The sequence below is a fragment of the Scyliorhinus torazame genome, chromosome 11 (assembly GCF_047496885.1).
Source record: "Scyliorhinus torazame isolate Kashiwa2021f chromosome 11, sScyTor2.1, whole genome shotgun sequence".
NCBI classification, from domain to species: Eukaryota; Metazoa; Chordata; class Chondrichthyes; order Carcharhiniformes; family Scyliorhinidae; genus Scyliorhinus; species Scyliorhinus torazame.
The window spans coordinates 155537480-155560164 of record NC_092717.1 but is presented as its reverse complement, the minus strand read 5'-3'; the positions used below and the strand labels follow the sequence as shown (position 1 = coordinate 155560164).

Genomic DNA, 22685 nt, shown 5'->3' with positions numbered 1-22685 from the left:
GCTTTGTCTCATTACAAATTGTGTAGCATTGCTTAGAAATCAGTCAACCATTCTCTTGTTTCCTCTGGATTAAAATGTAATGGTATTTTTGTGAGCAAGGTCTGTCCAAGTAAGGATCTGAATGAGTGTGTTGACTCCCAAGAAGAGGACAAAGCAATTTACCAAAGGTAGAGCTCTTAGATTGTGTGAATGTAAGTGAGTATCTCTCAGGACTTTAGGTGGCTGATTTATGTTTTGACATTTCAGGAGGGGAGCAGTCCCAGGTCTCACCAGACATCCCCTCGAGTGCATGTAATTTCTTGTTTAAAATTTTGATTTAATGTGAAAATTTTCCTGGGAAAAGTGTCAAGCTCGTGAACCATTTTGATGCACAATTCGGGGTAAGAAGAGTTGCAAATCTCTAGAGCTTGCTAGCCAACTTATTTGGCTCCCAGAGTTTGCTTCGTAGAAGCAGAATTTTACCCTTAGCCATCAGATTATTTTTAACAGCTCGTTGGATTTGCACATTAATTGTCTCTTAAACGTAATTTGCAATAGAAAGTTAGAGCTTAGAATTCTCGGACTTCCGGTTGCGGTGATGCCGAGCTAGCCGCACGTTTCAGCGGCTCCGACGGACCTTCGGGCTCTTTTAAGAGCCCCAACGGGGAATTTTTCGACGACGCGACCCGGTGTGGGGTGTGAGGGAAGGGAGTCTCTTTCCCCCCCCCGAACGAAGAAGAAAGAACCCGGCGGCGGCGGCTGCAGCCCGAGGAATCATCGAACAAAAGGTCAGAGGGAGAGAAATACAAGATGGCGGCGGAGAAAGCGCAGGCGACATTGGGGCCTGAGCAGGATGAGATCGTGAGACGGTGCGTGGAGCTGCTGAAGAGGGAGGTGCTGACCCCGATGCTACAGGCAATTGAGGGGCTCAAGGAGACATTAAAGACCCAGGAGACAGAGCTCCGCGTGGTGGAGCAGAAGGTGACAGATATTGAGGACGAGATCCTGGGCCTGGCGGTTAAGACTCAGACGCACGAGGCACTTCATAAAAAGTGTACTGAAAGGATCGAGGCCCTAGAAAACGGAGCACGAAGGAAGAACCTTCGGATACTAGGTCTCCCTGAGGGTGTGGAAGGAGTGGACTGTGGAGAGTACGCAAGTAAGATGCTAAGCTCGTTGATGGGAGCCGAGGCCCCTGCGGGCCCCATGGAGGTGGAGTGGGCAAATCGGATTCCGGCGAGAAGACCAAAAGCGGGAGGACCACCGAGGGCGATAATCGTGCGATTTTACCGCCTTAAGGTCAGAGAAGAGGTCCTGAGATGGGCTAAAAAGGTGCGGAGTAGCAAATGGGAGAATGCGGGGGTACGGATATACCAGGATTGGAGTGCGGAGGTGGCGAGAAGGAGGGCGAGCTTCAACCGAGCCAAAGAGGTGTTGCATAAAAGGAAGGTGAAGTTTGGGATGCTGCAGCCGGCAAGACTATGGGTCATGTATCACGAGAGACACTATTATTTCGAGACGGCGGAGGAAGCATGGTCCTTCATCAAAGAAGAGAAATTGGACCGGAACTGAGGGACTGATGCTGCAGGAAATATTATTGTTATTGTTTTTGTTAATGTTACGGTGGAAGTTAATTGAGAAGTAAACAGGGAAGGGGGGAGACATTGGGGAAATGTGGGCGCCGGTGAGGGGGGGAAAGACGGGACATAGTCGGAGAATGGGGGAGGGGAAAGGGAGCTGCGCCATAAGAGGCGGGTCAGGTAAAGGGATGTTCCCGCGCCAGAAGGAATAAGGCGGGAAGACAGGCGCAAGGCGGATGGGAGTTCCCCCACACGGGGGGGAGGCGAGGAGTGAGCAGGAGCAGCCAGGGTCAGTTGAAGTCAGCTGACTTATGGAAGTGATATGGGGGGGAGCAATCATGCTAGATAGGGATCTAGCGGGGGGGGGGGGGGACAACTGGGGTGCTGCTGCGGAAAATCCAAAAGGAAATGGCTAAAGAGTGGGTGGGCGGGGATGGTGTGCGACGCTGGGGGAGCGAGCGGGAGCGCGGAGGCGGGATACGGGACTGGCCTAGAGAAGGTAATGGCAAGTCGACACTGGAGGGGGGTAGGTAGCCCCCTAGTGCGGCTGATCACGTGGAACGTGAGAGGCCTGAATGGACCGATAAAAAGGGCCCGAGTGCTCGCGCATTTGAAAGGACTAAGGGCAGACGTGGTTATGCTCCAAGAGACGCACCTAAAGGTGGCGGACCAAGTTAGGCTAAGGAAAGGATGGGTGGGACAGGTGTTCCACTAAGGACTGGACGCAAAGAACAGAGGGGTGGCCATCTTGGTGGGGAAACGGGTAGCATTTGAAGCAAAGAACATCAAAGCAGATAGCGGAGGTAGATATGTAATGGTGAGTGGTAGGCTGGAGGGAATGGAGGTCATGTTGGTTAATGTGTATGCCCCAAATTGGGACGATGCTGGATTCATGAGACGGATGCTGGGGCGTATACCGGACCAGGAGGCAGGAAACTTGATTTTAGGAGGGGACTTTAATACGGTGCTGGACCCGGGGCTAGATAGATCCAGCTCAAGGACCGGAAGAAGGCCGGCAGCGGCCAAGGTACTTAAGGGGTTTATGGACCAAATGGGGGGAGTGGATCATTGGCGATTTTTTTAGACCTAGGGCTAGGGAGTTTTCCTTCTTCTCCCATGTCCATAAAGTGTACTCCCGGATAGATTTTTTTGTTTTGGGAAGGTCGTTGATCTCTAGGGTGGAAGAAGCGGAGTACTCAGCCATAGCGGTTTTGGATCATGCCCCACATTGGGTGGACCTGGAAGTAGGAGAGGACAGGGAGCAGAGAACACTCTGGCGATTAGATGTGGGACTGATGGCGGATGAGGGAGTGTGTGCAAGAGTGCGGGGGTGTATTGAGAGATACCTGGAGGTCAATGACGACGGCGAGGTCCCTGTGGGAGTGGTCTGGGAAGCATTAAAAGTGGTGGTCAGAGGAGAGCTGATCTCTATTGGGGCCCACAAAAGGAAAACAGAGGCCAAGGAAAGGGAAAGATTACTGGGGGAGATTTTAAGGGTGGACAGGGAATTTGCAGAGACCCCGGAGGAGGAATTGTACAGGGAGAGGAGACGACTCCAGACGGAGTTTGACCTTCTGACCACCAGAAAGGCGGAGGTACTGTGGAGGAAGGCACAGGGGAGGAGGTATGAATATGGGGAAAAGGCTAGTCGCCTGTTGGCGCATCAATTGCGAAAGAGGGCAGCAGCGAGGGAGATAGGAGGAATCAGAGACGAAAGGGGAGACATGGTGCGAAGGGCAGGAAAGATAAATGAGGTGTTCAAGACCTTCTATGAGGAACTGTATAGGTCTCAACCCCCAGAGGGAGAGGAGGGGATGCGGCAGTTCCTGGACCAATTGAGGTTCCTGAAAGTGGAGGAGCAGGAGGTGGCAGGCCTGGGGGTGCCGATTGAGGTGGACAAGGTTATTAAGGGACTGGGAAGCATGCAAGCAGGGAAGGCCCCGGGGCCAGACGGGTTCCCGGTGGAATATTACAGAAAATATGTGGACTTGTTGGCCCCGTTGATGGCGAGGACGTTCAATGAGGCCAGGGAAGGAGGGACTTTACCCCTAACAATGTCGGAGGCGACGATATCGCTAATTTTGAAGAGGGACAAAGATCCGTTGCAGTGCGGGTCCTATAGACCTATTTCACTATTGAATGTGGACCCCAAATTGCTGGCAAAGGTACTGGCATCGAGGATAGAGGACTGTGTCCCGGGGGTGGTGCACGAAGACCAGACAGGGTTCGTAAAAGGGAGACAACTGAATGTTAACGTGCGACGACTATTAGGGGTGATAATGATGCCCCCAGTGGAGGGGGAGGCAGAGATAGTGGCGGCAATGGACGCAGAGAAGGCATTTGATAGGGTGGAGTGGGAGTATTTATGGGTAGTGTTAAGGAGGTTTGGGTTTGGGAATGGGCTTATAAGCTGGGTTAGACTTCTTTATGGGGCTCCAACGGCAAGCGTAGTTACAGATCGACATAGATCGGAGTATTTCCGATTATATAGGGGAACAAGACAGGGATGCCCGCTGTCTCCATTGTTGTTCGCGTTAGCAATTGAACCTCTGGCCATGGCGTTGAGAGACTCCAGGAAATGGAGAGGGGTGATTAGAGGGGGAGAAGAGCACCGAGTCTCGTTATACGCAGATGACCTATTGTTATACGTGTCGGACCCAGCGGGGGGGATGATAGAGGTTATGCGAATTTTGAGGGGGTTTGGGGAATTCTCGGGGTATAGGCTAAACATGGGGAAGAGTGAATTATTTGTGATACATCCAGGGGACCAGAGTAGAGAGATAGAAGGCTTACCGCGAAGGAAAGTGGAAAGAAACTTCCGATACCTGGGGATTCAGATCGCTAGGAGCTGGGGAACCTTGCACAGACTTAATCTGACACGGCTGGTAGAACAAATGGAGGAGGACTTCAAGAGGTGGGACATGCAGCCTCTATCGCTGGCGGGCAGGGTGCAAGCAATTAAGATGATGGTCCTCCCGAGGTTCTTATTTGTATTTCAATGTCTCCCTATACTAATCACCAAGACCTTTTTTAATAAAATAGATAGGAGCATCACGAGCTTCGTGTGGGCAGGGAAAGTTCCGAGAGTAAGGAGGGGGTTCCTTCAGCGTAGTAGGGACAGTGGAGGACTGGCACTACCGAACTTGGGTGATTACTATTGGGCCGCCAATGTGGCAATGATACGTCGATGGATGATGGAGGGTGAGGGAGCGGCGTGGAAAAGACTGGAGAGAAAGTCCTGTAAAGGGACGAGTTTAGAGGCGCTGGTGACGGCGCCGCTACCGTTCTCACCTAAAGTTTACCACAAACCCGGTGGTGGCGGGAACACTGAATATCTGGGGACAGTGGAGGCGACAGAGAGGGGTGCGGGGAGCCCTGGTGGGGTCCCCTATCAGGAACAACCATGGGTTCGCCCCAGGAAGAATGGATGGAGGATTTCAGAGATGGTACCAGTTGGGAATTAGGAAGGTGGGAGATTTATTTATAGATGGGACTTTTGCTATCTTGGGAGCATTGGAGGAAAAGTATAAGTTGCCCCCGGGAAATTTTTTGCAATATATGCAGGTGAGGGCGTTTACTAGACAACAGGTGAGGGAATTTCCGTTGCTCCCAACACACGGGATACAGGACAGGGTGCTTTCAGGGGTGTGGGTCGGAGAGGGCAAGGTGTCAGAGATTTATAGAGATGAGGGAAGAGGGGGAGGAGTCGGTGGGCGAACTAAAATAAAGTGGGAAGAAGAATTAGGGGAGGAGATAGAGGAGGGTATGTGGGCTGATGCCCTAAGCAGGGTAAATTCCTCTTCCTCATGCGCCAGGCTTAGCCTGATTCAATTTAAGGTGCTACATAGAGCACACATAACGGGGGCAAGATTGAGCAGGTTCTTTGGAGTGGAGGACAAATGTGGGAGGTGTGGCGGGAGCCCGGCAAACCACGCACATATGTTTTGGGCGTGCCCGGCACTGGAAGGGTATTGGAAGGGAGTGACGGGAGTGATTTCGCGGGTGGTGAAGGCCTGGGTCTAACCAGGCTGGGGGTTAGCTCTGTTTGGAGTTGCGGAAGAGCCGGGAGTGCAGGAGGCGGAAGAGCCGGGAGTGCAGGAGGCGAAAGAGGCCGACGTTGTGGCCTTTGCGTCCCTAGTAGCCCGGCGCAGGATCCTACTCATGTGGAAGGAGGCAAAACCCCCCGGACTGGAGGCCTGGGTAAATGATATGGCGGGGTTCATTAAACTGGAGCAGATAAAGTTTGCCCTGAGAGGATCGGCTCAAGGGTTCACCAGGCGGTGGCAGCCATTTCTCGACTACCTAGGGGAACGTTAGAGGGAAGACAGATGACCAGCAGCAGCAACCCGGGGGGGCGGGGGGGCTTTAGTTTAGTTTAGGTCAATAGATAATGGGGTTTTGTTACTTGTGTATCGTTAAAAATCTCTGTTTTGTTATTGTTTCGTTTGCTTTGTAAGAGGGAAAAATTGTTGTTTGGAAAAAAATTTCAATAAAATATATTTAAAAAAAAAAAAGAAGTTAGAGCTTATTAACACTGTAAAGTACCCTTTTAAAGATATGGTCATTGTTAATGAATGTCAAACAATCTCTCCGCCCCCAAAAGAGAAATTTAAAGTGTTGGGTCTTATTCATGCATGCAATATACTCAACTTCAAACTTCCAAGCTTGTAGAAATATGTTCGCCTCTGTTGGCCTGAAAAAAAAATTAGAATTTTTAAAAAGTGCAAGAGATTTGAGTTTGCACAGTAATGTTTGTGTTGCTCTTCCTGTTGGATCCAGACAGTGACCACAAGGAAGCGATAATGAAAGCAACAAAAGTTTTAATTGCATGATAACTCCACTCCCTTAAGGGTCTCCTGTGCTGACCCACAACCAGGTTTCTATGTCTGGTTGGTTTCCCTTGTTAAGGGAAAGCCACCTCCCCTTAACGGGTAAACTCTTATTCATCCATAGTAGGGAACCTAACGGTCCACACCATGTGACTTTTGAGGTTCTCTTCTCCCTCTTCCCCCTTCCCCAAAAACATCCAGAATGGCATCCGCCACAATACATAGTCAGGCAGGACCCCTGGTCCTCTTCGCCCTGGGTTGGCACTTGAGCGACCTCTGTGCGGTAGCATGTAGCACATGGAGGACTATAGTACCTAAGCAGCGCTACCTCTGGTGGATTGGTATCTGTGCCCTGGTCTCTGCAGTTGCAGGTGGCTGCGTCTCCATATCAGAATCCTCCACTTCTAACATCTCAGCATCCTGGGGTTCTTGGTCCTGTGGTGACGGCTCCGATGCCAACGGCAGTAGAGATGGCAATAATGGTGCTGGTTCAACTGAGCGAGAGTCGACCAATGCTGGGGCGTGGATGCGGTGGTGATCCTCATGCCAATTCGATTCTTGGGGTATGTCTGCCTGAAACCAATTCTTTCCAAGGGGCAATTTAGCATGACCAAACCATCTACCCTGCACATCTTTGGGTTGTGGGGGTGAGACCCATGCAGGCACAGGGAGAATGTGACGACTCCACACGGACAGTGCTGAAACCAATTCTGACCATTCCTGCCCACTGCGGACCTTCCCGCCAATGCCCTGCAACACGAGGCTCAGGCATGCGTGTAGGTGCCGCCCCGTGAGCAATTCTGATGGGGCCACTCCCATGGTGGCATGTGCTGTAATCCTGTAACTGAGAGGAAAAGGGTCAGACTTGTCTCGAGGGAACCTGTAATCTGTTTCTGCATCCCCCGCTTGAATGTCTGGACCGCCCGCTCTTTGCTGCGTGGTATGGAGCAGTGCATACGTGGTGAATCCCATTTGTCCATTTAAAAAGGTCCCAAATTTTGCGCTGGTGAATGCCTTCCCATTGTCTGAGATGACGGCCTTGTGCCATCCATGCTCAACGTATGTCTGAGCTGTTCGATTGTGGCCTTGGAGGTCATGAAGCCCTGCAAGCTGAGGAGGATAACAGTCTAACACTCATCCCCAATGGTGGCATTGGTGTGAAAATTAAATATTGTATTCTCTCCGCATATTGTGACCAGTCATCGTACCTGCATCAAAAGCCTCCCAACGTTCCTATGTGTGGATGTCTGCTGTCGGTAAGTCATCCTCCTGAGGCCTATGAAAAGTGGGCCGAATTTTGAGGAGATGCCGCAGTCGGCTGCTCCACATTATCCTCGTCACCAGTGTTCGATCCAGACAGCAACCACGGGGAAGCAATGATGAAAGCAACAATAGTTTAATTACACGATGAACTTAAGATATACAACTGCACTCCTTGAAGGGTCTCCCTCACCAACCCACATCAGGCCGGGATTTTTATGCCCAGTTAGCTTCCCTTGTTAAGGGAAAGCCCCGCCCCTTTAAAAGATCTTATTCATCTGAGATCACAGGCAATCGACAGTCCACACCGTGTGACCCATGAGGGTTACAACACTTCCCCAACTCTTCTCCACTCTTCCCCATTTCCACTGTTAGTGGATGTCAGTAACTCTTCCCCTTCATTCATGTCACAAATGTTCAGTTTAAAATGGCAAAAATTCCAAATTTGGTGCAACATGGAAGCATTTAAAAAAAAAAAAAAAAAAAAAATTATTGGAAAGGGATTTCTGACATGGCACTCCCCTTTAAGTCCAATATATTTGTATAGCATTATGAAACCTGGGGTATAACATGATCAAGTTGCTGAAGTGACTACAGATTGTCAATCTCTCATTTGTACTTTGCTTGGTTGGAGGATTTAAATTCCTAAAGTAGGGCATTGCAAGTATATTGAGCAAAAATAAGCACAGGATAGAAAACATGCAGTTGAGTAACCGATGAACTGCGATCAGTTTGTGCCAGGAACATGTGAGTTAAGGTATTTTTTATTACATGATTGTGGTATTAGAAAATAAATCATGGTTTTCATGAGAAATCAGCAGAAAATTAGTTTTTTGCCTATGTTTTATGAGAACAGTTGTGACCTTTGTCCACATGGCATTTTGACATTTAAATAAGAATAACTTTTTTCTGGCTTTGTTGCAGATGTATGCTGTAATAGAATGTGATTCCATTTAAATATACTCAATTCATGTCCTGCAGGTGCAAAATAGGTTTCAGCTTTGCACAGGTTGATGGTAGAATTGCCGGTAAGACAATACCAACTCCCGATACTTCCAGCTGCACAGGGGCACCAGATGAGGATGCCCACTGTCCCTGCTGCTGTTTGCTCTAGTGACCGAACCACTAGCAATTGCGCTCAGAGCAGCAAAAAGCTGGAGGGGGATCTGAAGGGGAGGCAGAGAGCACAGAGTCTCACTCTATGCAGATGACCTGCTCCTCTACATTTCGGACCCACAGAGCAGCATGGACAGAATCATCCAAATAGCCCATGACTGGAAAGGGATCCACAAATGGAACCTCACCAGTCTGACAAGTAAAAAAAGGACCTGCTAAGATGGAACACACTCCCACTGTCCCTCGCGGGGAGAGTCCAAGCGATCAAAATGAACGTACTGCCCAGGTTCCTCTTCCTACTTGGATCCATTCTGATCTACATCCCCAAAACGCTGGACAAACTAATCATGGCGTTCGTATGGGTGGGGTGGGGGTGGGGGGGGGAAATACTGGGATCCCAAAGAAGGTCCTACAAAAAACAAAATCGAGGGGAGGGCTAGCCCTCCCAAACCTACAATTCTACCACTAGGCGGCGACGGCCGAGCGAATAAGGGGATGGATCAAGGAGCCAGAAGCCGAGTGGGTGCGTGCAGAAGGGACCTCCCTCCGGGCCCTCGCCACGGCAGCACTCCCATCCCCACCCAAAAAACACTCCAGCAGCCCGGTGGTGATAGCCACCCTCCAATCCTGGAACAAACTACGGCAGCAATTTGGCCTGACCAAAATGTCGGACAAAGCTCCCATCTGCAACAAGCGTAGGTTCACACCAGTACTGACTGACGCCACCTTTAAAAGGTGGGGGCAGGACGGAGGGACACTTGACAGTCAGGGACCTATACACTGATGGCAAGATCGCAACACTGGACGAACTGACAGCTAGCCAGGGGGAACGAACTAAGGTATCTACAGCTCAAAAACTTCCTACGAAAGGAGACTAGGACATACCCACAACCACCCCGACAGACACTACTGGAAGAACTACTGGACGCAAGCATACTAGACAAAGGAAACTGTAGTGACATGTATGACCGACTGATAGAAAGGGCTGACACTGTAGTGGACGTAACAAGAAAGAAATGGGAGGAGGCCCTGGGGATTGAAATCGGGTGGGGACTCTGGATCGAAGAACTGCATAGGGTCAACTCCACCTCCACGTGCGCAAGGCTCAGCCTGACACAGCTAAAAGTGGTACATAGAGCCCACTTAACAAGAACCCGTATGAGTAGGTTCTTCCCGGAGGTGGAGGATAGATGTGAACGGTGCCAAGGAGACCCGGCCAACCACGCCCACATGTTCTGGTCTTGCCCCAGACTTGCAGGGTACTGGACAGCCTTCTTCGAAGCAATGTCCAAAGTGGTGGGGATGAGGGTGGAGTCATGCCCGAAAGTGGCGGTTTTCGGGGTTTCGGACCAACCAGATCTATTCCTGGGGAGGAGGGCGGACGTCCTTGCCTTGACCTCCCTGATCGCCCGCCGTAGAATCCTGTTCGGCTGGCCGTCAGCAGCACCACCCAAAGCTGCAGACTGGCTGTCCGACCTCTCGGAATCTCTCCAAATGGAGAAAATCAAATTCGCCATCCGAGGGTCAGACGACGGCTTCCACAGAACGAGGGAGCCATTCACGCAATTGTTCCGGGACCTGTTTGTGGCCAACGAACAAGAGGATGAATAGCCAGGTAGCCAAGAATCAGGGGAAAGTAGCCAAAACATTAAAGGGAGAGATAGAACGGGGGAGGTGTGGGGGGGAGAGGCAGCTAAGCCTACAAGGAAAGAAAGGCGAACCATGGGGGAGGGGAGAGGGAAGAGACCGGGAACAAGAGAGGAGAACCAGGGAGGGGAGGGGGGGTGGAGGCAGGGAAATGAGAGCCGGAAGGAAGACACGGGATACAATAACGAACATGGCATCTCCAGGAGTAGGGAACAAGGAGAACGAAGATTGGAGGAACGGCAGAAGCGGCATTGTGTGAGACGTCTCTGGATTGTACCCACCCAGCTCGGGAACCAGAACAATACTAGCAAATCTGACTTTCAAGATTGCACGATTAGACAGTAAAGTTTTCTTGTATGGGGAGGGAAGGTGGCCAGAATTAGAAAGGTGCTAATACAGAGAGGAAGGCATGCAGGGGGTTTGGGTCTTCCGAACCTGATGTGTTATTACTGGGCGGCGAATGTGGAGAAGGTACGGAGCTGGATCAGAGGAGTTGACTCCCAGTGGGTCAGAATGGAGGAGAGTTTGTGGAGGGGGGTTGGGATTGAAGGCGCTAGCAACAGCGCCGCTCCCAACGGCCTCTGGGAAATACTAAGGGAGTCTGTTAATAATAGCTTCATTGAGAATTTGGAGGCAGTTTCGGCAGCACTTCTGGTTGGGAGCAGGGTCAAGGGGAATGCCGATTCAGGGGAACCATAGATTTGAGCCTGGGAAGTGGGATGGAAATTTTCAGAGATGGGAGGAGAAAGAAATTCGGACGCTAAAAGATTTGTTTCTTGGGGTCAGTTTGCAGGATTGAAGGAGCTGGGAGCGAAGTATGGGCTGGAGCAGGGGGTAATATTTGGATACATGCATGTTTGAAACTTTGACAGAAAGGAGATACAGAGCTTCCCGGTAGAACGACCTCCACGTTGCTGGATGTGGTGCTGATGACGGGGGGACTGGAGAAGTGGGTAGTGTCGGCAGTTTACAGGGCTATTTTGGGAGAGAAGCTGCCGCTGGAAGGGATCAAAGCAAAGTAGGAGGAGGAGTTGGGAGAGGGTATGGAGGAGGGATTCTGGTGTGAGGTGCTCCGGAGAGTGAATGCCTCCACCTCGTGCGCGAGGTTGGGGCTGATACAGCTGAAAGTGGTATATAGAGCGCACCTCAAGGGCAAGGATGAGCCGGCTCTTTGAGGGGATAGAAGATGTGTGTGAACGTTACGGGGGGGGCCGCAAACCACGTTAATATGTTTTTGTCCTGTCCCAAGCTGGAGGATTACTGGAAGGAGGTTTTTAGGGTAATCTAGAGTGGTGCACGTGACACTGGACCCGGGCCCTCGGGAGGCCATATTCGGGATGTCGGACCAGCTGTGGTTCAAACGGGTGCGGAGGCAGATGTTGTAGCCTTCGCCTCGTTGATCGCCCGAAGGCGGATCCTGTTAGGGTGGAGATCAACCTCCCCACCTTGAGCCCTGGTGTGGCGGGGGGGCCTGCTGGAATTTGTGACTCTTGAGAAGGTCAAATTTGAACTGAGGGAAGGATGGAGGGGTTCTACAATTCAAGAGCGTCATTCATTGCGCACTTTCGAGAATTGGATTACATCAGACATTAGGAGGGTTGGGTGGAGGGGGGACTGTATGTGTCAATGGTGACTATGGGTGATTCCTGATTCCTTTTTGTTATTTGTTTGTTAGCATGCGGGATGCTGTTTGGGGGTTGGCGGGAGGATGGGATTATTGTTGTTGATATGGGGATTGACATTGCATTCTTTACTGATTATTGTTTATTGTTGGGTGTAAATTTGGGAGAAAATGTGAAAAATGAGAAAAATAATTTTTTAAAAAGGCCAGTCAAGTTTTCCAAACTTTGAAAAAAAGCTATGTTCATTGTGTCAAACACCTGGGTTTTGCCTAGTTTCCAGTAGGCAAGTGGTTTAGAGGAGGAAAGAAATGTTGCCTATTTCCAGCATAATGAGACCACCAACCTTGCTTGTTGTGTTAGATATTTAATCTTTTTTGTGCAAACATCCTTTAAAGCAGGGATCACTGGATAGCAATCAAGAGCTTGAATCCTGATTGATTTTTTCATTCGGCGACCAAGACTGTTTGAGATTACTTAAGAGAGCACAGTTCAGTTTGAGGAGTCAAACTAAAAGTTTACTACATTTGCTACTAATGTGCTGAATGAAAACCGTATCAGATTTGTCCCTGCTGTTTAGCCTTCCTAAATCTATTGAATTGGCAAACTGAGTAAGAACTCTTGGCAAATTACCAGAATTTGGCAAGAACCCATTAAGATATTATTGGGTATATTTCAAACGCATCACAGTTAACATTTAATAATAGAGCATCTATCTACCTGTAAATCTTCTCAATTTGACATTTTGTGTCCCCTCTGTAGCCTTGCATGAAATACCTTGCATTATCGCTGACCTTGCCAGTCTTGCTGCACTTGGCCTCAAAAGAGGAAGAGTCTGTTAATGTTCCTAGTCCTGATTGCTGTTTAGTGACTCTTGCTGGAAGATCGTTGTGTATTGTGTAGAATCATTGAAGCTTGAAGATTGAATTGAGTTTGGCTTGACTGAGATTTTTGCCACTCAATAATGCTTTGAATCTTGCTGCTTGAGGCTCATCGTATGAAAGATGGTCATTTGGGATTCTTTTGATACATGACAAGCTGGAAATTCCACTCTTTTGTACCTAAGCGCTGCCTAGCTCTCTAATTAAATTAAGCAATTTAATTGGATTTTAACTGAAGTCTATTTATAGCTTTTTATTGCTGAGTTTAAAAAAAAAAAGGTTTAGGGCAGTTTGTCAAAGGCACTAGTATATTAAAGAATATATTTTTATATATTCTGTAAAAGCAGAATTTAAGAAATATATCCGAACTTGCCATCTCTTTAGTGCAGATATTTAATTGGGGATTCAATTTTAAAATTGACCAACAGCACCCTCCGGTCTAAAACTGGTGTTATGGCAACAGTAAGTTTCTTGTCATTTTGATTCTTGTGCTGGCATCAATGGATCTTCGAGTTGAATGGTGAATATATTTTTGCTCCAGGCTTTGATGCAGTGTTTGAAGTACATCATACTTAACAGTATAGACATAGATGATATTGACGTGGGAAATATGTAGCCATGTTCACGAACCGAGTAGGACTGGATATCGTCCTTTGCTTACACCCAGGAAACATGACTGCAAAAAAGATGGGCTTATCCTATAGTTGGTGATTAATTACTGCAATGTAAGTTACTGACCTTGAGTTACTTTAAGTTGAGCCCTGGAGTTTTCAAGGCTCACCAGTACAAAATGCTGCTCTTCAGAGAAGTGTCCTTTTTTAGGTAAATACCGTGACCACAGCACAGTGGTTAGCATTGCTGCCTCTCCGCTCCAGGGACCCGGGTTCAATTCTGGCCTCGGGTGACCGTCTTGTGTGGAGTTTGCACTTTCCCTCCCTGCCTGCGTTATTTCCTCCGGGTGCTCCGATTTCCTTGCAGAGTCCAAAGACGTTCTGGTTAGGTGGATTTACCATGTCTGGGGAGACGGTGGCATAGTGGTTTTGGACTGGTAAAGCAGAGACCCAGTGTAATGTTCTGGACCCAGGTTCAACTCCCGCTACTGCAGATGGTGAAATTTGAATTCAATAAAAATCTGTATTTAAAAGTCCAATGATGACCATTAATACTATTTTCTTAAAAACCCATCTGGTTCACTAATGTCCTTTTCGGGAAGGAAATCTGCTGTCCTTACCTGGTCTGGCCTACATGTGACTCCAGACCCACAGCAATGTGGTTGATTCGTAACTGCCCCATCAAGGGCTATTAGGGATGGGCAATAATTTCTGGTACAGCCAGAGATGCCACATCCCATGAACGAATTATAAAAAAAAAATAGTCCCTTAATGTCCAAAAGGTTGGGTTGTGTTACTGGGTTGCAGGGATAGGGTGGAGGCGTGGATAGGGTGCTCTTAACAAGGGCCAGTGTGGACTTGATGAGCCGAGTGGCTGCCTTCTGCACCATATGGATTCGATGATGAGCTTCAGAATTTGTCATTTTGTGTACTGCACAAACTGTTATTTACTGATTTTGTTTAGACTAATAATCAGTGGTCGATTGCATAGTGTGATTGCCAACATAACACAATGAACGGAATACGATAGTATAGTGGTCAGAGCTCTGCGATGTGATCACAGCAGCTCCGGTTGGAATCCCAGTTACTGCATTGGGTGTCTATTGTATGTTCTGTCTCAACCCTGACAGAAACGCACGTAGAGATCATGCTTATAGCTTCCTGTGGCCTAGTGGTATAGGTCACTGAACTGAAAAACATTACAAACAGCGAAAGTCTCTCGGGTTCCAGGTTTGAATCTTAAAGTATAGGAGCAGTGCGATAGCACAAGTGGATAGCACTGTGGCTTCACAGTGCCAGGGTCCCAGGTTTGATTCCCTGCTGGCTGACTGTGCGGAGTCTGCACGTTCTCCCCATGTCTGCGTGGGTTTTCTCCGGGTGCTCCGGTTTCCTCCCACAGTCCAAAGATGTGCAGGTTAGGTGGATTGGCCATGATAAATTGCCCTTAGTGACCAAAAAGGTTAGGAGGGGTTATTGGGTGAGGGGGATAGGGTGGAAGTGAGGGCTTGAGTGGGTCGGTGCAGACTCAATGGGCCAAATGGCCTCCTTCAGCACTATGTTCTTATGTTCACCACAGTAAATGGTTAAATTTGAAATCTAAAAATGAGTTCATCGCCCAAACAATCTTTTTTGGAATTAAATTGAACTTTCATAGTGTTTAGATTTGTCGGGATAGCAGCCATATTTTATCAACCAAAGCTAGTGTTGGTGAAGGACAACAAGCAGAGTTTGGGGAGTCAACACTGAAGATTGTTCACAGTCGGAATTAAAGTAATTTCTATCCAAATAAGTGCTGGAATGCACCGGCCTGTACTAACAAAAGACCCCAGCTGCTTTGGTCTCTGGCCATGTGCGCACAATTTCTATTGGGTGATATGCAAATAGATAATTATTGATACTAAAAAGGAGGCTGCAGCTTCTCGCCAGTAGACAGTGTGTGGATGCATGAAAATAAATTTATTACTCCCATTCTGCCTGAACCTATAATTTCAGACCATTTTGTAGGTGCCTGGGACCCAATTGTTCCAAAATGGTTTTTGAAAAAAAAACTGAACCTCTCATCATAATATGTGGAAATTTGTTGCAATATTGTAACTATCTCATCATTTCCTGATTTTTCTTTTCTCTTGATATTGTTTCAAAAGAGATCAGAGATTTTGATAGGATTGACCATAAGACAGTTCTTGAGTAAGATAGGGGTGAGAAACATTAAAAACTAAGAAATTAGAAGCAGTAGGACATTTGGCCCTTCGGGCTTGCTCTGCCATTCATCATGATCTTCCAACTCAATAGCTTGATGCTGCATTTCTCACCTCGCGCCTCCTACAAATATCCATTGATCCCCTTTGCCGGAATGCTTTAAAACTGTTTTTGTGGTGGCGAATTCCGCAGGCTCACACTCTGGGTGAGGGAAATTTCTCCTCATCCGTGTCTTAAATGGTCCACCCCACGTCGTCAAACTATGATACCTAGTTCTGGACATCACCATCAGGAACATCGTTCTTGCATCTAAACTTTATGGGTTTCTATGAGATCTGTTTCTCTTCTCCCCCTCTCTCTCTCTCCTCCTCGCCCCCTCTTCCTTTCCTCCTCGCCCCCTCTTCCTTCCCCCCTCTTCCTTCCCCCCTCTTCCTTCCCCCCCTCTTCCTTCCCCCCCTCTTCCTTCCCCCCCCTCTTCCTTCCCCCCCTCTTCCTTCCCCCCTCTTCCTTCCCCCCCTCTTCCTTCCTCCCCCCTCTTCCTCCCCCCCTCTTCCTTCCTCCCCCCTCTTCCTCCCCCCCTCTTCCTTCCCCCCCCTCTTCCTTCCCCCCCCTCTTCCTTCACCCCCCTCTTCCTTCTCCCCCTCTCTCTTCCTTCCCCCCCTCTTCCTTCCCCCCTCTCTTCCTTCCCCCTCTCTTCCTCCCCCCTCTCTTCCTTCCCCCCTCTCTTCCTTCCCCCCTCTCTTCCTTTCCCCCTCTCTTCCTTTCCCCCTCTCTTCCTTTCCCCCTCTCTTCCTTCCCCCCTCTCTTCCTTCCCCCCTCTCTTCCTTCCCCCCTCTCTTCCTTCCCCCCTCTCTTCCCTTCCCCCCTCTCTTCCCTTCCCCCCTCTCTTCCCTTCCCCCCTCTCTTCCCTTCCCCCCTCTCTTCCCTTCCCCCCTCTCTTCCCTTCCCCCCTCTCTTCCCTTCCCCCCTCTCTTCCCTCCCCCCTCTCTTCCCTTCCCCCTCTCTTCCCTTCCCCCTCTCTTCCTTCCCCCCCTCTTCCTTCCTCTTCCTCTCCCTTCCCCCCTCTTCCTCTCCCTTCCCCCCTCTTCCTCTCCCTTCCCCCCTCTTCCTCTCCCTTCCCCCCTCTTCCTCTCCCTTCCCCCTCTTCCTCTCCCTTCCCCCCTCTTCCTCTCCCTTCCCCCCTCTTCCTCTCCCTTCCCCCCTCTTCCTCTCCCTTCCCCCCTCTTCCTCTCCCTTCCCCCCTCTTCCTCTCCCTTCCCCCCTCTTCCTCTCCCTTCCCCCCTCTTCCTCTCCCTTCCCCCCTCTTCCTCTCCCTTCCCCCCTCTTCCTCTCCCTTCCCCCCTCTTCCTCTCCCTTCCCCCCTCTTCCTCTCCCTTCCCCCCTCTTCCTCTCCCTTCCCCCCTCTTCCTCTCCCTTCCCCCCTCTTCCTCTCCCTTCCCCCCTCTTCCTCTCCCTTCCCCCTCTTCCTCTCCCTTCCCCCCTCTTCCTCTCCCTTCCCCCCTCTTCCTCTCCCTTCCCCCCTCTTCCTCTCCCTTCCCCCCTCTTCCTCTCCCTTCCCCCCTCTTCCTCTCCCTTCCCCCCTCTTCCTCTCCCTTCCCCCCTCTTCCTCTCCCTTCCCCCCTCTTCCTCTCCCTTCCCCCCTCTTCCTCTCCCTTCCCCCCTCTTCCTCTCCCTTCCCCCTCTTCCTCTCCCTTCCCCCCCCCCCCCTCTCCCTTCCCCCCCCCCTCCTCTCCCTTCCCCCCCCCTTCTTCTCCACCCCCCCCTTCTTCTCCACCCCCCCCTTCTCCATCCACCCCCCCCCTTGAGTCTGCACTGGCCGTTGGAAAGATCATCCCACCTATGCCCAAGCCCCTGCCCTATTCCTGAAACCCTGCCCTAAGGGGCAACTTAGCATGACCAAACAACCTGACCTGCACATCTTCGGACTGTGGGAGGAAACCACGCAGACACGGGGAGAATGTGCAAACTCCACACAGACAGTCATCACATCCAAGACCAGAATCTAACCCAGGTCCCTCGTGCTATGAGGCAGCACTGCCATCCTATCTTTGTTTCCTGCCTGCCAACCAATTTTCTATCCATCTCAATACCTTACCTTAATTGTATGCGCTTTAAGTTTACACACTAATCTCTTTTGTGTGAGACTTTGTCGAAAGCCTTCTGAAAGTCCAAATCAACCACATCCACTGGCTCCCCCTCACCAACTCGTCCTCGAAGAATTACAGTAGATTTGTTGAGCATGATTTTCCTTTCATAAATCCATGCTGACTCTACAGTCCTGCCTCTGCTTTCCAAGTGCTCTGCTATAAAATCTTTTTGAGTAAAGGATTCTAGAATTTTCTCTACTATCGACATCAGGTTTACTGGCTACTATTTTCTCTCCATCTCTTTTTAAAAAGTGGGGTTACGTTAGCTACCCTCCAATCTGTAGGAAGTGTTCTCGAGTCTATAGAATCTTGGAAGATGACCACCATTATTTATAGGGCCACCCCCTTCAGTACTCTGGGATGTCGATCATCAGGCCCTTCAATCCCATCAATATCTCCAATATCGTTTCTGTACTAAAACAGATCCCTCTTAAGTTCCTCCCCTCCCACCCTCTGTTCCCCAATATTTCTGGTATGTTATTTGTTGGATACGTTTGCAGGATGTTTTTAAACCCCCTTATCAAGAGCTGAATTATTCCTGCTGTTCTGGAAATGTTTTGCTCCTTTGTTAAGTTTGAACTCTAGACAAGTCTAAAAACTGATGCATGTCATTGAATCTAAAATAGAAAGTGCTATGTCCCTCAGTCTGGCTGCTATGTCCCTCAGTCTGGCTGTATCTCTGCTTATTATATGTCTATAAGTAACAAGCTTGGAAATTATTTTGTTCTCTGGCTCTGAAGCCAGAATTTCATGTTTTTTTGCCAATGATTGTGATAATTTTCCATCATACACCATGCACACCTTGTTACATTATGCTGCATATAGATTGAATAAATGCTATGTTCAGGATGATCCCCATATCTATCCATGGTGTATTTTGTCTTTGTTAAGCTCCGTACCATTAATGCAGATGTACATCATAATGTTACAATCACTTACATTTTTACAGAGTAAGCACTGTTTTTAACCATGACAAAATCAGCTGGGACATTTGACTTGCTGCAGCTTGCTAAATTCAACATTGCGACGAGTACAGTGTTTGTGCAAGATGTATGTTTTTTGTATTTGTGGATCTGAGCTTCTCTGGCTAGGCCAGCATTTATTGCCCATCCCGAATTGCCCTCTAAGGTGGTGGTGAGTTACCTCCTTGAACCGCTGCAGTCCATGCGATGCCGGTACACCCATAGTGCTGTTAGGGAGGGAGTTCCAGGATTTTCTCCCAATGGCAATGTATTTCCAATGGTGAATGGCTTGTAGGGGAACTTCCAGGTGGTGGGGTTCCCATGTATCTGCTGCCCATGCCCTTCTAGATGGTAGCAGCCATGGGTTTGGAAGGTGCTGACGAAGGAGCCTTGGTGAGTTCCTGCAGTGCATCTTGTAGATGATACACACAGCTGCTACTGGGTGTTGGTGGTAGAGGGAGTGAATGTTGTCGAAAGGGGTGCCAATCAAGCGGGCAGCGTTGTCCTGGATGGTGTTGAGCTTGAGTGCTGTTGGAGCTGCACTCATCCAGGCAAGTGAAGAGTATTCCATCAAATCCCTTTGTAGAGTGTGCCAGTCTTTGGAGTCGAGAGGTGAGTGCAACATGATTCCTAACCTCTTACCTGCTCTTGTAGCCACAGTACTGTATGGCTAGGCGAGTTCAGTTTCTGATCAGTGGTAACCCTCAGGATCTTTAATTCAGCGATGGTAATGCCACTGAATGTCATGGGGCGATGGTTAGATCCTCTCGTAGGAGATGGTCATTGCCTGGCACTTATGTGGTGTGAATATGACTTGTCACTTGTCATCCCAAGCCTGGATATTGTCCAGGTCTTGCTGCATTTGGACATGGGCTATTTCAGAGGAGTCCTAAATGGTGCTGAACATTGTGGAATCATCAGTGAATATTTCCACTTCTGACCTTATGATAGAAGGATGTTCATCGATGAAGCAACTGAAGATGGTTGGGCCTAGGGCACTAACTACCCTGTTGAACTGCTGCAGTGATGTCCTGGAGCTGAGATGAATGGCCTCCAACCACAAACATTTTTCTTTATGCTAGGTATGACTCCAACCAGCTGAGTTTCCCCCAATTCCCATTGACTCCGATTCCCATTGATTCCAGTTTTGTTTGGGCTCCCTGATGTCCTACTCGTATCAAATGCTGCCTTGATGTCAAGGGCAGTCACTCGCACCTCACCCCTGGCATTCAGCTCCTTTGTCCATGTTTGAACCAAGGCTGTCATGAGGTCAGGAGTTGAGTGACCCTTGGTGGAACCTAAACTGTGTCCATGAGATGTTTATTGCAAAGCAAGGGCTGCTTAATGGCGCTGTTGACTTCTCTGCCATCACTTTAATGATGGGGCAGTAATTGTATGGGTTGGATTTGTCCTACATTTTGTGTGCAAGACATACTTGAGCAATTTTCTAGGTTGATTTTTAACAAGATGAAGTGAGGAAACAATTGATCAAAAACAGGCCAATCCCCCCCCCCCCCCCCCCCCCCCCCAGGTTCCTGAACAAAAGAAACATCTGTTGTGACTCGTGCTTCCCTAAGTTTAGGTACATGAATGAAAATGTCGACAGTATAGGAATAGAAATGGGTTATGTACATTCCTGAAACTACAAGCTTAAAAAAGAATTAAAATGTTAACTTTGCTTTAAGATTTCTGTAATTCTAAGATATCTGCGCACAAGTGCAACTTGAAGTCCATGTATGAGTAGAGGTTTTATGTTACAGAAGCTTCATTGGTAACTCTTTTACTTATCCCATAAAAAAAGTCCAAGTGAATGAGCAGTGGTTTCTGGTTTAATGGAATTTTCCCAAGCCAATTTCTCAAGCTAATACAAAATGACAGCTGTGAAAGTATGTTGTGAAAGTATATTAGAAAACAAAATTATAATGCACTATAACTGCTTTTGAATAATTTTAATGAAATGGTGTTGACTTAGTTATGATTATCTTTCACGTGACATTTCGGGACAACTTGGTACCAATGATTGGGAGTCATCACCGTTTTGCAGGAAAACGTGACATCTGCAAAAAAGATTGTTTTGTTTAATGTATTGAAGAACACTACCTGATACACTGGAGGAGTAGCTCTTTTTTTTTTTTGTCAGATCAAGTTTTGGATCTTTACATTTAAGTCAACAGGCAACTGGATTCCTCTTTTTTGGGGGGATGAGTATTAAACAACGGCCTGGGGTTGGCATTGATGACTGCGAAACTGCTGACATTCACCATTGTTACTTTGCTGAAACTGACAGCTCCAGGAGTCAATAACCTGGAAACACCAACGTTTCTATACTCGAGAGAGTTCAATGATGAAGAACCCGGTATACAATTTCTAAGCAATCGGCAAATTGGTGAAAACCTCTTTTTGCTGTTGACCTTGCTGGAAAAAACTCTTATGAAAACCTTGTAGGTTTTGCTGAATGAGGTGTAACTGAATTTTTAAGTCTACTAGGTTTAAAGTTATTTCTAAATGCCCTCACTGACCCTGAAAAGCTACTTTTATATTTGTAGAATGTTTAGTTTTTAACAGTTTGCTTATTTTAGTTTCTATCTTAATCCAATCAGATCTGAGAATGTAAATTTAAAAATTAAGTAATTCAGTGCATTAACTTCTGGTTTTCTGTCTGTGAGCGTACTTAATTGTGCATGGCCACTTGCCTTGCTTGCTGACATTACTGCTGTTGGATGCCAGCTAAAATAGGTGCCCATAGCTGCAGCAGAGCTTGAGCTAACATTTCTGACTGTGAACACTGAACCAAATTGCGCTCATTCATTTTGTTAAGCCTATCCAATCAATACGTTTGGTATTAAACTTCCTTGGCAGACACTTTTCCCAATAGTATCTCAAGTGGTTATGCTGTGTGGAATACAGAACTGTGAATTGTCTACTTCATTTTAAGATGGTGTGCACACTTATGCTTCAGACACTTTTATTCTTTGACACTTCTACTTTATCCTGTTTTTTTACTCTTTTAATCTTTTTGTTTCAAAGTAAATAGTAATTTTACAAAATTCTTCAAAGTAAACTTTATTTCATCATCATAACATCCTGAAGTCACAGAAGTAGCTCATTTGGCCTGTCATATCCATGAGGCTTTCTGTGAAAGCAGCTCACCAAGTTCCACTCCCCTGCCCTCTACCCACCCCCCTGCTCATGCGGTGGTTTCATAAACATGTGGACCTGTGAGGGAGAAAACAAATGCGTCAGTGGTAAACGTGATTTCAAAACTAACCAGAAACAACATCAATGTTTACTTGTTGCCATTTGTTTTACTGCTTGTTAAAGACATGAGACCTCTAATTATTAACGAGTTCTTGTTGTTTTCCTACGTTGGACTGTATGCCCTTGCTAATGGAGATACGTTTGTTACTATCAATTCAAACTCTTGAGCAGCCTTTGACCGTATCGCTTTATCTTTCTGATGAGGGGTTGGGACTGATTTGCAGTTTCTATTGGTTAGTGAACTTCTGTTTTGCTTTTCATGCTGGTAAATAACCAATTATTTATCAGTAGACGTACTTTGTAATAGCGCATTTGGTAAACTTCGATTCCTTGGATGTTTTCCTGTGAGCACTGACTACTGGAAAATGCTTTTTTAAAGAACAGGATTTTTGTAGTTTTAAGGAAGGAAAATACTTTTTAAAAATGTATTTATACAAAAAGGATTTTGATTCTTCAGGAGAAAGCAGTGAAAGTGAAGGTAACAGCTTCGGAAGGTCGTGGCTCTGGGTAGGTTTGTTGAAGCCTTGGGGGTAGGAGGAGAGTTTTGGTGGTGGGGTGGGAGATCTGCAACCTTTTATTCCTTAAAGTTCTTGCTGT

At 47.9% G+C, this 22685-nt stretch overlaps 1 protein-coding gene across 3 annotated transcripts in view; it reads left to right on the top strand.

Annotated features, from left to right (window-relative positions):
• The window catches only part of lpin2 (lipin 2), a 148442-nt gene that overhangs the window by 1924 nt on the left and 123833 nt on the right, over window positions 1–22685 (top strand). The window contains exon 1 of one of the 3 annotated variants that reach the window (XM_072467904.1): window positions 22425–22595. The exons of the other annotated variants lie outside the window; for them this stretch is intronic. Coding sequence (XP_072324005.1) covers window positions 22512–22595 — 84 coding nt within the window. The 5' untranslated portion in view covers window positions 22425–22511. Of the gene's footprint in view, window positions 1–22424; window positions 22596–22685 lie in introns of those variants that run through there. 3 annotated transcript variants of the gene reach the window in all.